We start from the raw sequence: 12,906 nt of genomic DNA, 5'->3' as shown, positions 1-12,906 counted from the left end.
AGTAGTATAAAGAGGCTTTTACACACTACAATCATTAATTATGGTAAAAAAATTGTTTAAAAATTAAAAGACTTCTTATAAGTTATCTGTGTTCCTTAGTCCGTCGGTTTTGAGGTTATGTTTATCTGTCAACATGCTGTCAACTGTCAATGTGTGTCCTTGTGTCACTTATCATACAGTCAACAGTGTCGTTGACCTAAATAATCCAAAATAATTACCTTTAATTTTTTAGGATACTTTCAAATACGTAAATGAGTTCAAGTAGAATCTAGGACTAACAATTTACAATCGGTAAAAATGGCTACGTTCTCTAGGCTTCATAAAATTGCGTTGATAAGTTTAGGTGCAGTCGGTGGAGGCCTCGCTTATTATACTATCGGCAAAAATGAACAGAAGTTCGATGTTAAGAACTCTTGGACTACGAACTATACACCGAGTGTTAAGTGGGAAAAGAATTGGGACCAGTAAGTATATAAGATTCATGAATATTCTCGATGCCTATTTTCCTTTTATAGAACTGTAAAGTTTGCTGTTCCATTCAAACTTTTATTTATTTGCCTCGTTCGCCATAGGTAAGTAATCCTCTTCGGGAGTATGTTTGAATTTTTAAGTTTTTGAGCTTTTGTTAGAGCCGGTCCAGTGATTTTATCAGTTTTTCATTAATTTACAAATGGGTTACAAACAGGTCCTGATATACCCTTGTACAACCTTAATTTCAATTTCACTACCACAATACATAAGCAAATTCTCCATCAGAAATGTTTCTCTTATAGCCGTGAACCGGAGTCCATAGTCAAGCCAGCAAAAGCAAGTAAACCAGAAGACGAAAACAGATTCAATGAACAAGTTGAAAAGGCGAGGAGCAAAGCTGTGAGGCATTTGTTTTTAATAAGACACGGACAATACCATGTTGAAGGCACTACTGATAGTGAACGGACTTTAACTGAGTTAGGTAAGTAATAAAATATGTACTTATTTAATTTTAATGTTTATACATATATATTTTAATTTTTAAACACAATTTTATGTCCTGAAATAAAATACTTTAAAAAATATTGATTTGATAATAATTGAAGATATTTATTGTCATTGTAAGATAGGAATTAATAAAAAAAAATGGTTTTATTATGATAAGATTTTACAATATGTGTGGCCTAATTTTTTATCAACACTAAAATTCAAAAACAACAACTGTATATATATTTACTGTAAGTCAAGTGATTAATGGATAATATGTAGACAAAAACAACCCACAATATGTAAAAAATCTAAATTAATTTCAGGCAGACAGCAAGCAGATATAACAGGCAAGCGTCTAGCGGAACTTGACATAAAATGGGACCTTCTAGTCAGATCAACAATGACTCGAGCTCAGGAGACAGCTAAGATCATAGCCAAGCATTTACCTAAAGATATTGAGATAAAAGACTGTCAGTTATTAGAGGAAGGTGCTCCGATTCCTCCTGAACCACCTGTGGGCCACTGGAGACCAGAACCCAGAGTAAGTAGATATTTATTTCAGTTTGTACCTAGAGGTAAATTCATCTAGCTTTGTATGCCATTTTGGGTGTGTTGTGTACAGTTTTTTCTTGAGTTTGATTTTACTATGTTTAGAAATTTTCGACTTTATGTTCTGTTACTATAACGAAGGTTATCTGGTAAACAACACCCATACACTCTGTTATGGTTGTCTATTGGCGACGCAAATTGCATACCATGAGACAGTGTGTCTGCTAATTTGCCTCCCTATAAAAAAACCATGTTTAGAATCCATTAACAAAAGTCTAAGTTAATTCTTTTGTACAGTTGCTTATGCATATAGTATGTAAAATTCATTTATATTGGCTTATGTTGTTATGCTCCTTTTTTGAGGGTTTTGCCATAGAAATCTAAATAACAAGACACATAGAAGTGCTATAATGTCATAATTCGTATGAAAACCGCTGTCGCCAAAATCAACACATTCAAACCGAAAGCTAAACAGTACACACAAGAAAACTATGCCTTTTATTGGACAGCTTGATTTTAGTGAAAACTAACTTAACTATTAAATTAAGCTTTTGAATATGTATCCTAATGCACGAATTTACGGTTTATTTTAGAATAACATCCCCTAAGTATATGAGACTTTTTGCTCCAATACGAACAAACGTGATAATAAGAATGGTCGACTGTGTCATTAATTGTTATTTCGATTACTATGGTGACACTCGTAATACTTGTAAATATTCTATAATTTTAAGGAAAAACGGCATTATTTCTAAAAAAAAATATTTTCCGATGAAATATTATTCCTTTATAAGTATAATTACAACTTGTGGAAGAATTTCCGCAATGGGAATTGCTGAAACACACCATGTATACACTCATACGTCTCCAGAGCAACTGAACAGTGACGAATGCACTGGTGATGTGAAAATCACCTGAGTGGCGACAAGGTCACGCACGCTTACGACTTCTAGTGTCTTGTTATTTAGATTTCTATGGGGTTTTGCTATTAAAGGGATATAAATTATTATAACATATCTACAAACTATATGTTTGGTTTTCAGTATAGAAAACATATTCCAGTCTCTCAATTGTTATCTTCAAACAATTATTTACTAAGTAATCATACACTGCTAGCAAGCTAATGTCTTATTTTCACAATAGAATAAGATGTTCAATACTTACGTAATATATACGTATTAAATAAATATTAAATAATTTTTTTTGAAGAACAAAGAGACAGGAATATGTTTTTCATTATTTGTATCCAATTCATATTGTATGTTACTCATAGCCCATCATTACTGACCAGTCTTGCATATACTCATTAACCTTGTGTCCATTTATACTAATAAATTAGTTATCCAAGTAGTTTGTACATATTTTCCTTTCTTATATACAACCTTTTTATTAAAAATTGCCATTAATTTAATAACTCAGGCCCCGGAACCACAGACACAATAGAAAATCTATTGTGTCGTGGACCGATCGTGTCGCTTGGGGCTCAATGGGTTAATTATTTTAAATGGTTGCATTAAAATAATTATAAAATTAATTGTTTACATAAAAAACATAAAGAAGTACAATAACTACAGTAATTTTCATTAAACCAATAATGACAATCATTGCCGCTTGTAAATACATTTTCATTTGCATCAAAAAAAGTTATAAATACTTAATGTAATTGTCATTTCAAATGTCAAAGTAATTTATAATCTGTACCGTCGCGTATAGCAACACTGGGCAGTATAATAATGCAGTATGGTATCGCATGTGTAGCAGTTCTTCCAGGATAGCGCGAGGATAGAGGCGGCTTTCAGGCGCTACTTCTATAGAGCTCCGCCAGAGCAGACGCACGATACGTACACGTTGCTCGTGTGTCACGCGAACGTGATACGGTTCTTTGTTTGCAAGTAAGTTATATTTATTTCATCTAATCTTTCATTAAACATTTCTGAGGATATCCATCAATCCTCACGTAAAATATATTAAAGTATGTTTTGTAATTTGGATGATAATTGATAGTGATGTAGCTTATGTACCAGAATAACACATAAGGTAGAGAAATACTTGATTTTATCTGTGGTTTCGTCTACAAATAAAACCGCGAGGTATATCTAGTTTATTTATATTTGTGGGTAAGGTGATATATTTTTTACCCATGAGGTCCATAAACAAAGGGAAGTTTGGAAGGGAATTTGGAAATACCTTATTTACTCAGTATATCATTTTAGAAAGATCTATGTGTAGTACTAAATAAATAAATTAATCTTCCAGAGCGCTCCAGTTCCCGCCAGAAGGCTGGCTCAGGATATCGTTAAACCACGCATCGATAACCTGGCTATCGATATTACCAAACGGTAACGTAGTGCTGCGCTCTCTCAGCGATACCGGACACATGGAGCCGAAGTACATCACTAGCCGGTAAACTTCCGGTGCTATGTAGTTGTATAGGCGGTCACATTCAAAGTGATTGAAAATGGCGGCTCTCATACCTAAATAAAAAGCGAATTATCTCATCCGTGATTTTTCCACAGCACAGAGTACGCTTAACACGAGTATTAACTTAAACGATGGCTAAGTATCTCTGACTATCTGTTAAAAACTTGGCTGAATCTGTCCTCACTGGGATCGGTTGCCACTTAGAAAGAAAAGTAGAAGAAATGGTGGCTCACCTATTTACCTCTCGCTCACTCCATGTTACCGTGTATAGTCACACGTCGGCTGGAAAACAGTTTGACAGCTGAGCGACGCCATTTTCAATCACTTTATGTGACTATAATATGGTTATATTGTGGTTTTTGGTTAAGTAGTCCCCTTTGAAAGTGAAATGAAAAATAAAGCATTGTATTCATGGTAAACATAAGTTGAGCGATTTTGCTAATGTTGAGCAAGAATGTTGCTTGACCCCTTGTTGTTGCTCCTCAGTTGTTGTGGCATGTTGCAACATGTTAACAACAACTCCGCAACATGTTGATTCAATTTTGTTGCGAAATAAATTTTTACCATGAATACTCTGCTTAAGATTTTTGGTTAAGTAGTTTTGTTGAGAAATGAGAATTAGTTTTAATGAAAAAATGGTATAGGATGCACTTATAGCTGTGATGCCGATTTTCTGTGAAATTGATATACTATAGTCTGTGTACTTTCAATTGAATCAGTGATCTAATTGACAATTTGCTGAGTTTGCAGCATTTAAAATAGCCGAAATTTATAAAATACAATGGTTAAATAAAGTTTCAATCTGTTAAGTTTTCAATTTGTAATTATTTAGTTACGTTATATAATCAACTTCTAGACGCACTATCAATGTGTATATAAACAGAGTAAATGGAGATCAAATCCTTCAATTAATAAGAAGTAAGAAGTTCCTTATTAATTGATTATTAGACAGAACTGATTATAAAAAATTAAGCTGAAAAACATTTATTATTATTAAATATAAAATGTCGTAAATGTTTTCAAAACAATGTTACCAGTTCGCTACTGCAAGTTCCTTGAATTATAGAAAATAATTAAAAATCAATATCCCAGTGATATGACTAAAATTACCTTGTGTTTATGTGGCAAAATGCCATTTTCAAACATGCATAATTTATTAGTTATAAATAATAATTATTATAAATTTCAACAGGAATTATGAACCAATAAGAGACTTATTTGTAAAGGAAAAATGCAATTAAACGGAGTACAAGTGATGTTTTGTATCTTTTTGTATTTAAATTATATGTTTACTTAATATTTTAGGATTTAGATAACGTAGCAAAGAACAACATACATGAACCAGTCGACCAAGCTAAGTTTGCACCTCGCGTCGATTACGATACACTGACGCTTACGTACGGTCTGCAAAAAAGGATTCGCTATGACTTAAAAAAGTAAATAAATGTTTGTTAGATTTTATTCTGTTAGTTTGTTAATTTTTGGAAGGTGAGCGGGGAAGCGGGCGGGGCGCGGCATTCCAACGAGGTGCAAACTTAGTTTAATAATGTCCTATAATATTTATTTATTTATATACAAAATATAATAGTTACTGCCTATGATGGCGCTTATTAGAAAAATAAATAGAATTTTCGCTGAAAACCATTTATGAATAACATTATGATTTATTGCTCAAAAGCAATACGATATAGATCTATGTATCAACTATAATATCACAAATTCATATTCAATAGAAGTTAATATAATATTATCAATTGAATAACTATCACTGCCAATTCTAGTTTTAATATGATTGTGTCATATTTTATTAGTTAGTTAAAAATAATAACAAAGGCTTTATACTATGATACAACCAATATGTATAAAAAGCTTTAGTACGGGCCCACCAGGATTGGATATTCTATAGTAATTCTGTTATTTTTTATACAATAATAGTTATTCATAAAAATTGTGGGAAATTATTGTTTTATGCATTTGTATTTTATGTTACTTGCATTTATGCTTAGGCAGCTATAATTATTATTATTTGGTATTTTAATTTTTTTTTTTCATGTAAACTATTAGTTACCTATTTTAAAGTCGTTGTAATCAGTTTCACGGAATTATTTTACTCTTAAAACGTCATAAGTAATTACATCCTTTGCGACTTTATGGACGTTTCATTTGAGGGAATAAATAAACTATGTACCTACCCACCTAAAATTATTTTATTTTATGTTTATAATATAATGTTCTGACCAATGATATCTGATCCTGGTCAGTATTGTCTATTACCTACGCATCTAGTTTTATTCTAGTGTTCAATTATCGTTTACGAAATACATATATGTACTGGAAAAGTCACATAATCATATAACAGAATACCTCAAACTAGGTACTTATATCCTTACTGTAATGTAGTCAAACGAATCTGTAGTTCATGATTGTATATAAGTGTAAATACAATTTTTGATAACGTATTAAAATTGTAAAAGATTCTCCGTTGTTTTATTTATAACCGTAATTTTATGAAAAAAATATAAGCCATTTTTTCTGTATTATTTTAAGTAGGTAGGTAAATAATTAACAGGGTTACACAGTATTGCAAAGTAAAACAAAATGTTTCAATGATAATTTTATGACATGAACAGACTTTCAAATCAGATCAATCTTAATACTATTATAAAGGCGAAAGTTTGTATGGATGTATGGATGTTTGTTACTCTTTCACGTAAAAACTACTGAACCGATTACAATGAAATTTAGCACACATATAGAGGGTAACTTGGATTAACACATAGGATAGGTTTTATCCCGGAAATCCCACGGGAACGGGAACTATGCGGGTTTTCCTTTGAAAACGCGGGCGGAAATCTAGTATGGTTCATGAAAGAAAGGATAAAGGAAATTATACCAAACACCAAGCTACAATTAATCTACCAATTACTAATTAATTTGGTTCAATAAACATGTTCTAGGGTATATCAATAAATAAAACACATCGTTTTAGTCTTGGTCGCGATTTATTTATAAGTTTTAAAGCGAGAGGATTTAACGCTATAATAACACCATCTTAATATCTAACACAATTCGTTGTTTTACAATTTAATTACTACAGGTAAAGAGCAACGACATGTGTTATGGGAGACTATACAGAAACTCCAAAATTCGAGATCGTAATTTACTAAAGATTTTTATATGCATTTTATAGATCTTTTTATGACTTTTAGTAATTGGTTAGAGGTAATTGATTATGTACTTATATGTTTTAATTTTTTGATATGGTAACTCGATAATTTATTATGGTTAGTCACACAATGGAAATACGTTATTTTGCGGTAGTACAATTTTAAAGTGTTGCCAGATGTTAGTGTTCAATATAGTGTACAGTAGCTTTATAGGACTAAAAAGGACTTTAAAGATTAAAAATTACATAATATGATATTTAATTGTACGTTATATTATATTCTATGTATATAAAAGTTCCGTAGATAGGTTGTGGTCACAACCATTTCACAACTATACTTTTAGCAACAACAAGGTATAGTTTTAAAGTGTAGAAATGTAGAGAGATATCGATTGACTAGAAAAATACAGATAATAAATATATGATATAAATAGAGGAGAATTTTTTATACTGATAAATATTATTTTAAAAATTTATATTTGATAAGCTAACAATAAGGATATTTTTAAAAGATAGAGATAATAGATTTTAGAAGGTAAGTTCCTATTTCGTTATATTTAATTTGAGGAAAAATCCGACTTTACTACGTTTTTATAAGCATTACTATTTTTAATAAAAAGCTACATATATTCCAATTATATTAAATTACATAAGTAATTATAGGCCAATATCTTGAAAAAGTATAATATAAAAATACACGTTTTAGTTGATTTGGAAAAATATGTGCACTTGAATCGAAGAAATTTTGACATTATACATTGATAGTAATTCTGTGAAGATTATTAGTTACTGATTGCATGAAATATTGGTTAAATATTTTATATTGAGCATCTGTGAAATAGACATAGAGTAGAAATTCACAGAGCCAGCACAGATCTCTGTTGGGGAATGTCAGCGTCGATGAGTTCATCGTCTTCTTCGTCATCACAGGCGTCTTCTGGTTCACCGAGTGCTCGGACGAATTCTACAAATGTTATCATATTTCAGGAAGATTAACAAGGCAGGTAAATTTAGAGGTTATAATTTTATCGACATCAAAAATGAAGAGAAACTCACCCAAGAAATCAATACGACCGTCACCGTCAGAATCAACTTCCTTGATCATGTCTTCGACTGGAACAAAAAATTAAATGAATCTATAACTTATCATATGGATATGTACCAATATCTACTACATATTATAGTAGTTTCTATTATTTAACACTTGAAGAGAATTTTAATCAATCATTTTGCTCAAATTTTGTCTATTAAGGTCTTTTTAACCTATATTACTTACTCTCTTCTTCCGACAGATCCTCTCCTAAGCACTGCAGAACAGCTCTCAAATCAGACGCACAAATGTACCCTCTATTGTGCTTATCGAATACTCTGAAAGCATCTCTTAGTTCCCGTTCCTCTTGTTCCGCGGAACTCGTGTTTCCGCCAGAACCAGACATTGATTTGGACAGAATGTTCACGAACTCTTCAAAACTTACGTTGCCGTCACCTGGAATAAGATTGGTGCCTTAATTTGTCTAAACTTGGTAAATATTTGTTGATTATAATCTCGAAACTATGTTTAGATGTTGAAGTTCCTCGGCGAGACATTTCAACAACTCGCCGTATGGCAGCAACATACCTACTTACCTGATGGTACATTTAAGTCATTCCTTCCAATATAAAAACCTAACTATAATATAGATATTTAATATTTATTTCACTTGGAATATAATATCTACGCTCAATTCTCAAACGCTACCTAGTAGCGTTCATATCACTCTTTATATAAGAGTGATGTGTCTGTGAATCTCTTACTAAATCAATCTCATCGACATTTAAAATAATCCCTTACCATCACTATCCACTTCTTGCAACATGTCCTGCAATTCCTCAACTCTGGCAAACTGGCCCAAGCTTCGCATCACACGACCCAGTTCTTCCTTGGTTATTGTTCCATCACCGTCTTTGTCGAACAGGCGGAATGCTTCGCGGAATTCTGATTGGAAATAATGGAATAATGAAATGACACGTCAGAGTGCGTCAGATTAGGTCTTAGGTATATAGATATTTTTGGCCAAGTGCAACATAAAAATAAATGTTCATTTTTCTTAAGAAAGTGTTATTTAGTTCCACTACCTACATATTTTTAGCCGACAAAAAGTTATCCGTGAAAATAATTAAGGTAACTAGGTTCCATTAAATTGTATGTATGTAATATGGTAACTAAAGTGGCACTAGGCTGTTGAGAAAATAATATGTACCTAAGTACACAATAAGTATGTGACTGTAGAAATTTACGTCCATAATTTCAAATGATTTCAAACCTTTCATTTGCGTGCGAGTAATGCCAGTAGTTTCATCGATGATAGAGGCCTTTCTATCGAGGGTCGTATTAGCTGCCGGCTTCAGGAAGTTCACTTGCCGCTGGCGTGGCGGGGACAGCGATCTTACTGATGATTGACTGGTGAAATATCAATATAATAGACAGCTATAAATTATGAATCAAACGATTAAAACTATAATTTTTTGTCGAGTAAGAAAGTGCCGGCTTCGTGGAAAAAGATGAACGATTTCGTCAGGGGCGCCAAAATTGACAACGCAAATGATTTTGATCTTGTTCGAGTGAATAAGATTCTCGTTTACGTTTATGGTAAATAGAAGTCGAATAGTTATGAAATGGAAATCACTAACTACTAACTGACTAATTTAGAAAGTATTTGTCCAAAAAAATTCACATAAAATTTTATTGTAACTACCCGCCCCATAATATCATATGCTTTGCATAGGGAAGTGTTTTATTGAAACCATAAATTTTACTAGCTGTACCATACATTTTACTACCATATACCTAAACCTCTTGTTATCGAATATTAATTTGCAGAGTCATGGTGATTGATGAGATGAGATACAAAAAATACTATTTTGTATTATAATTTTTTTTTGTATCATCGACAGAATCAGCAATAATTTATATCGGTACGCTTTCATTTTGTCCTGATGAACTTATATTATTATGATTTAAATCGATTTCGTTATTTCGCACCTACCTAGGTACAATACGAACAAATCACGAACCACATTTTTTAATTTTCTTTCGACTGCATATTTCCATAGTTATAAAAATATTACACATAATTTACGTTATGTGTAATATTTTCAATTTACAAACAATATTTTACCTTTCTGAAGGACTGACCGCGAGGTTCACAGTTGGAGGTCCGCGATTTTCTTGGTTTTCGTCTGGTGGTCCCGGCTCGGTGTTGCTCGCTTGTCGAGTCTAATATGTTAAAATATAATAATGTGTTGTAAAACAGTGAATGTGATAATACTATATACTTACTTAGGTAGATATGCATATATATTTTAATGCCCTTGCGGGGGACTCACGGCCGTTATAAGCTGTCACAAAAGCTTCTACTAAACAACGTGGGGTACAGGTTGTATAAAATATATTGTTAAGCAGTATTTAAAAAAATTGGATTGGTTATCTTGAATCAATTTCTGAAAATTATTAAATTTTTCTTATTTCAATTCTATGTACTTATTCGCCTATAATATAATTTAAATATCTCATACCTTCTTATCACAAAAATTATTACATACCTACTTAGGTACGTAGATCCTATTCTATTCTAATACTAAACGAATGATAATGATAAATAAAATATATCTTACTTTTCTTACCATAATGCCTTTTAGCTGATTCACCAGAGGCGAATCAGCAAAAAAGTTGTTCACCGCGGAGAATATTTTTGCTTGTTTGTTTGTCTTGTTACGGCAGGCTGTTCCGCCCGCCCAAAGAGGTGCACGAAGGTGCTATAAATGATTTTAAATATAATGCAGATCATTCAAGTATGAATACTTAAAAAAGTAGGCCGATAAATTTTGTATCTAAGTAAGTAGGTAACTAGTTACTTCCTCACTTTTCCAGTTAATTTTATTTTTATTTGTTGTTAAACTAAGTTATAACCGTTATGAAGTTTATGCGATTTAAAACGGTTTCTTATTTTTATTAGATAACTACTTATCTACCTAAAACTTTAGCGTACCTACATTCTCAGTAAGAAAAATAAAAAAGTTTTAACGGTAAGCACGATTTACGAAATATTGAGAACAATTTATTTACAAACGAAAAAGAATGAAGAAGGTAACTACTTGTGAAGCGAGCTTTTTACTTTTTTTAGTGTAGTAAAATTACCCTTGACCTACATTAATTTATATCCAGTACACTAACAATAGATATAAACTTTTACATTAAAAGCTTTATAATTGATCCTGAAGACAATACAGCAGTAATTAAAATTAAGTCATTTCGTTATACGGCTATAGTAATTAGCTAGTCGCATCGTTTTACGGGACTACAAAGGACTGACGTTTTGAATTTATTACTAGGTACGATTAAACAAAATTTTGGATAATATAATTATCTGTAACATTAATCTATAGACCTACAATATGTTATCATGAATTAAAATATTTATTAAACCCGTGTTTTTCTTTATTTTTATTACCTGTTGGTTTATTGCAATACGCTTGCACCAGCTACACGCTGTAAGCAGCAGAGCTGGTCGAGGACTGCTGGACTGGTCGTGGAATCGTGGATGCTGCGTCTCTGCGCGGGTCGGCCTGCCATGACACAAAGCACGCATGCGTAACAACGATCCGTGGTCTTCAAGAAACGATTCTTATTCCTGTCGTTTAATTAAATACAGGATTTAAAACGATTTTCTTCTTGATTGCTTCATTTAATGTTTTCGAGATAAATGGGTCTTAGCTATTTCAAATATGCGACACATTCTCAACCTTACTTATTTTACAATAAAACGAATTTAAATTTAAAACTAACATGATATGAATTTTTATTGGATTAAGTAATTACAGTTAAATTATATTTAGATATATTTACAATACGAAAGGTCAAAGGTACACCTACATTTAGATGTGCACTCAGGTAATCAGGTAGATTTACCTAAGGTAATTTTATAGGTCGGTATAATAGTACAAGTACCTATGTAAGTACTAGAAAGAAGTAGTTAGGTATAAAAAAATTATGTACCAATCAAATCCATTCACATTTCACCGTGAAGAATGTGTAATTTGATATTCGTTTAGGGAATATCTAGGATTTAATTGATAGATAGGTACTTAGATACATAATACTTCATCTACATATATCGATATCGATTCATGGCATTATTGCAACTATTATAAAAAAATAGAATGAGGACGAAGAAGAGTCATTGTGTTTGATGTAGAAATTTGCATACCTAATTTTTATTTAATCAAGTACCTACGCAGTTTTTTTATCCAAAATCAGCGTAACCCTATCTACCTAAGTACCTATACTAATATTATAAAGATGAAGTGTTCATTGAGTAAATATGTACTACGCAGTACATATTTAAACAAAAAACACTTCCATTGAGTTAATGTATGGAAGTGTTTTTTTTTTTGAACGCGCTAATCTCAAGAACTACTAGTCCGATTTGAAAAATTATCCTTTCGGTGTTGGATAGCCCATTTATCGGAGATACGCGGGTGAAACCGCGGAGCGCAGTTAGTTATAAGTACAGTATAGAAGTATGAGAGACGTAACGGAGTAAAAACATAATATTAAATTGAATTTTACTATAATAGTAAATCACAATTATTAACATCGAATATGAGAGGGATATTCGTTACAAATTCTCGTAAGAAAAAAGTTAACATAATTAGGTATGTATTTACATCTGTGCGCACTATTTAAATTTTTTCAATTCATTAATCTTTAATCTTTGAACACGTCAGTGTCGCCGAAAGATTGCCACTAGTTAAAAATATATTACTTATTG

At 31.9% G+C, this 12,906-nt stretch overlaps 2 protein-coding genes across 5 annotated transcripts; one reads left to right on the top strand and one right to left on the bottom strand.

The window, feature by feature from the left end:
• Window positions 1–188: 188 nt before the first annotated feature.
• Pgam5 (Phosphoglycerate mutase 5) lies at window positions 189–4,535 on the top strand. Of its 3 annotated transcripts, none has more exons than XM_090114248.1 (5): window positions 189–464; window positions 774–952; window positions 1,284–1,501; window positions 3,271–3,401; window positions 3,766–4,535. In XM_090114248.1, the coding sequence occupies exons 1-5, from the start codon at window positions 298–300 to the stop codon at window positions 3,914–3,916; spliced, it is 846 nt and encodes a 281-aa protein (XP_089970374.1). In that variant the 5' UTR covers window positions 189–297; the 3' UTR covers window positions 3,917–4,535. The 3 variants fall into 3 exon arrangements, with proteins under 3 accessions (XP_089970374.1, XP_089970372.1, XP_089970373.1); XM_090114246.1 differs by having other exon boundaries at window positions 3,268–3,401; XM_090114247.1 differs by having other exon boundaries at window positions 774–956; window positions 1,288–1,501; window positions 3,268–3,401.
• A 3,100-nt stretch (window positions 4,536–7,635) lies between these two features.
• LOC149899171 (uncharacterized) lies at window positions 7,636–11,761 on the bottom strand. 2 transcript variants are annotated; one of them, XM_090114390.1, is made up of 8 exons: window positions 11,587–11,761; window positions 10,760–10,891; window positions 10,255–10,352; window positions 9,400–9,536; window positions 8,928–9,071; window positions 8,373–8,582; window positions 8,153–8,209; window positions 7,636–8,060 (listed from the first exon to the last, which is right to left on the bottom strand). In XM_090114390.1, exons 1-8 carry the CDS (start codon window positions 11,722–11,724, stop codon window positions 7,954–7,956), a joined length of 1,023 nt encoding a protein of 340 aa, XP_089970516.1. In that variant the 5' UTR covers window positions 11,725–11,761; the 3' UTR covers window positions 7,636–7,953. The 2 variants fall into 2 exon arrangements, with proteins under 2 accessions (XP_089970516.1, XP_089970515.1); XM_090114389.1 differs by having other exon boundaries at window positions 7,639–8,060; window positions 10,751–10,891; window positions 11,587–11,749.
• Between the last annotated feature and the right edge of the window lie 1,145 nt (window positions 11,762–12,906).

This window comes from Colias eurytheme, chromosome 21, assembly GCF_061535395.1.
Source record: "Colias eurytheme isolate Ceu_HAF_F1 chromosome 21, ilColEury1 Martin Lab GWU primary, whole genome shotgun sequence".
NCBI lineage: Eukaryota > Metazoa > Arthropoda > Insecta > Lepidoptera > Pieridae > Colias > Colias eurytheme.
Note: the sequence above shows the minus strand (reverse complement) of the source record. Positions and strands in the feature narration are given on the sequence as shown.

What these genes read in the sequence shown, in the direction of transcription:
- Pgam5 (XM_090114246.1), top strand. Translation starts at nt 298, where the DNA reads ATGGCTACGTTCTCTAGGCTTCATAAAATTGCGTTGATAAGTTTAGGT. An exon ending in ACGGACTTTAACTGAGTTAG is followed by an intron (nt 953 to 1,283) that starts GTAAGTAATAAA and finishes AATTAATTTCAG; the next exon opens with GCAGACAGCAAGCAGATATA. An exon ending in ACTGGAGACCAGAACCCAGA is followed by an intron (nt 1,502 to 3,267) that starts GTAAGTAGATAT and finishes TCGCATGTGTAG; the next exon opens with CAGTTCTTCCAGGATAGCGC.
- LOC149899171 (XM_090114389.1), bottom strand. Translation starts at nt 11,724, where the DNA reads ATGCGTGCTTTGTGTCATGGCAGGCCGACCCGCGCAGAGACGCAGCAT. An exon ending in AAGGCATTATGGTAAGAAAA is followed by an intron (nt 10,353 to 10,750) that starts GTAAGATATATT and finishes TTAACATATTAG; the next exon opens with ACTCGACAAGCGAGCAACAC. An exon ending in CGGTCGTATTGATTTCTTGG is followed by an intron (nt 8,061 to 8,152) that starts GTGAGTTTCTCT and finishes TAACATTTGTAG; the next exon opens with AATTCGTCCGAGCACTCGGT.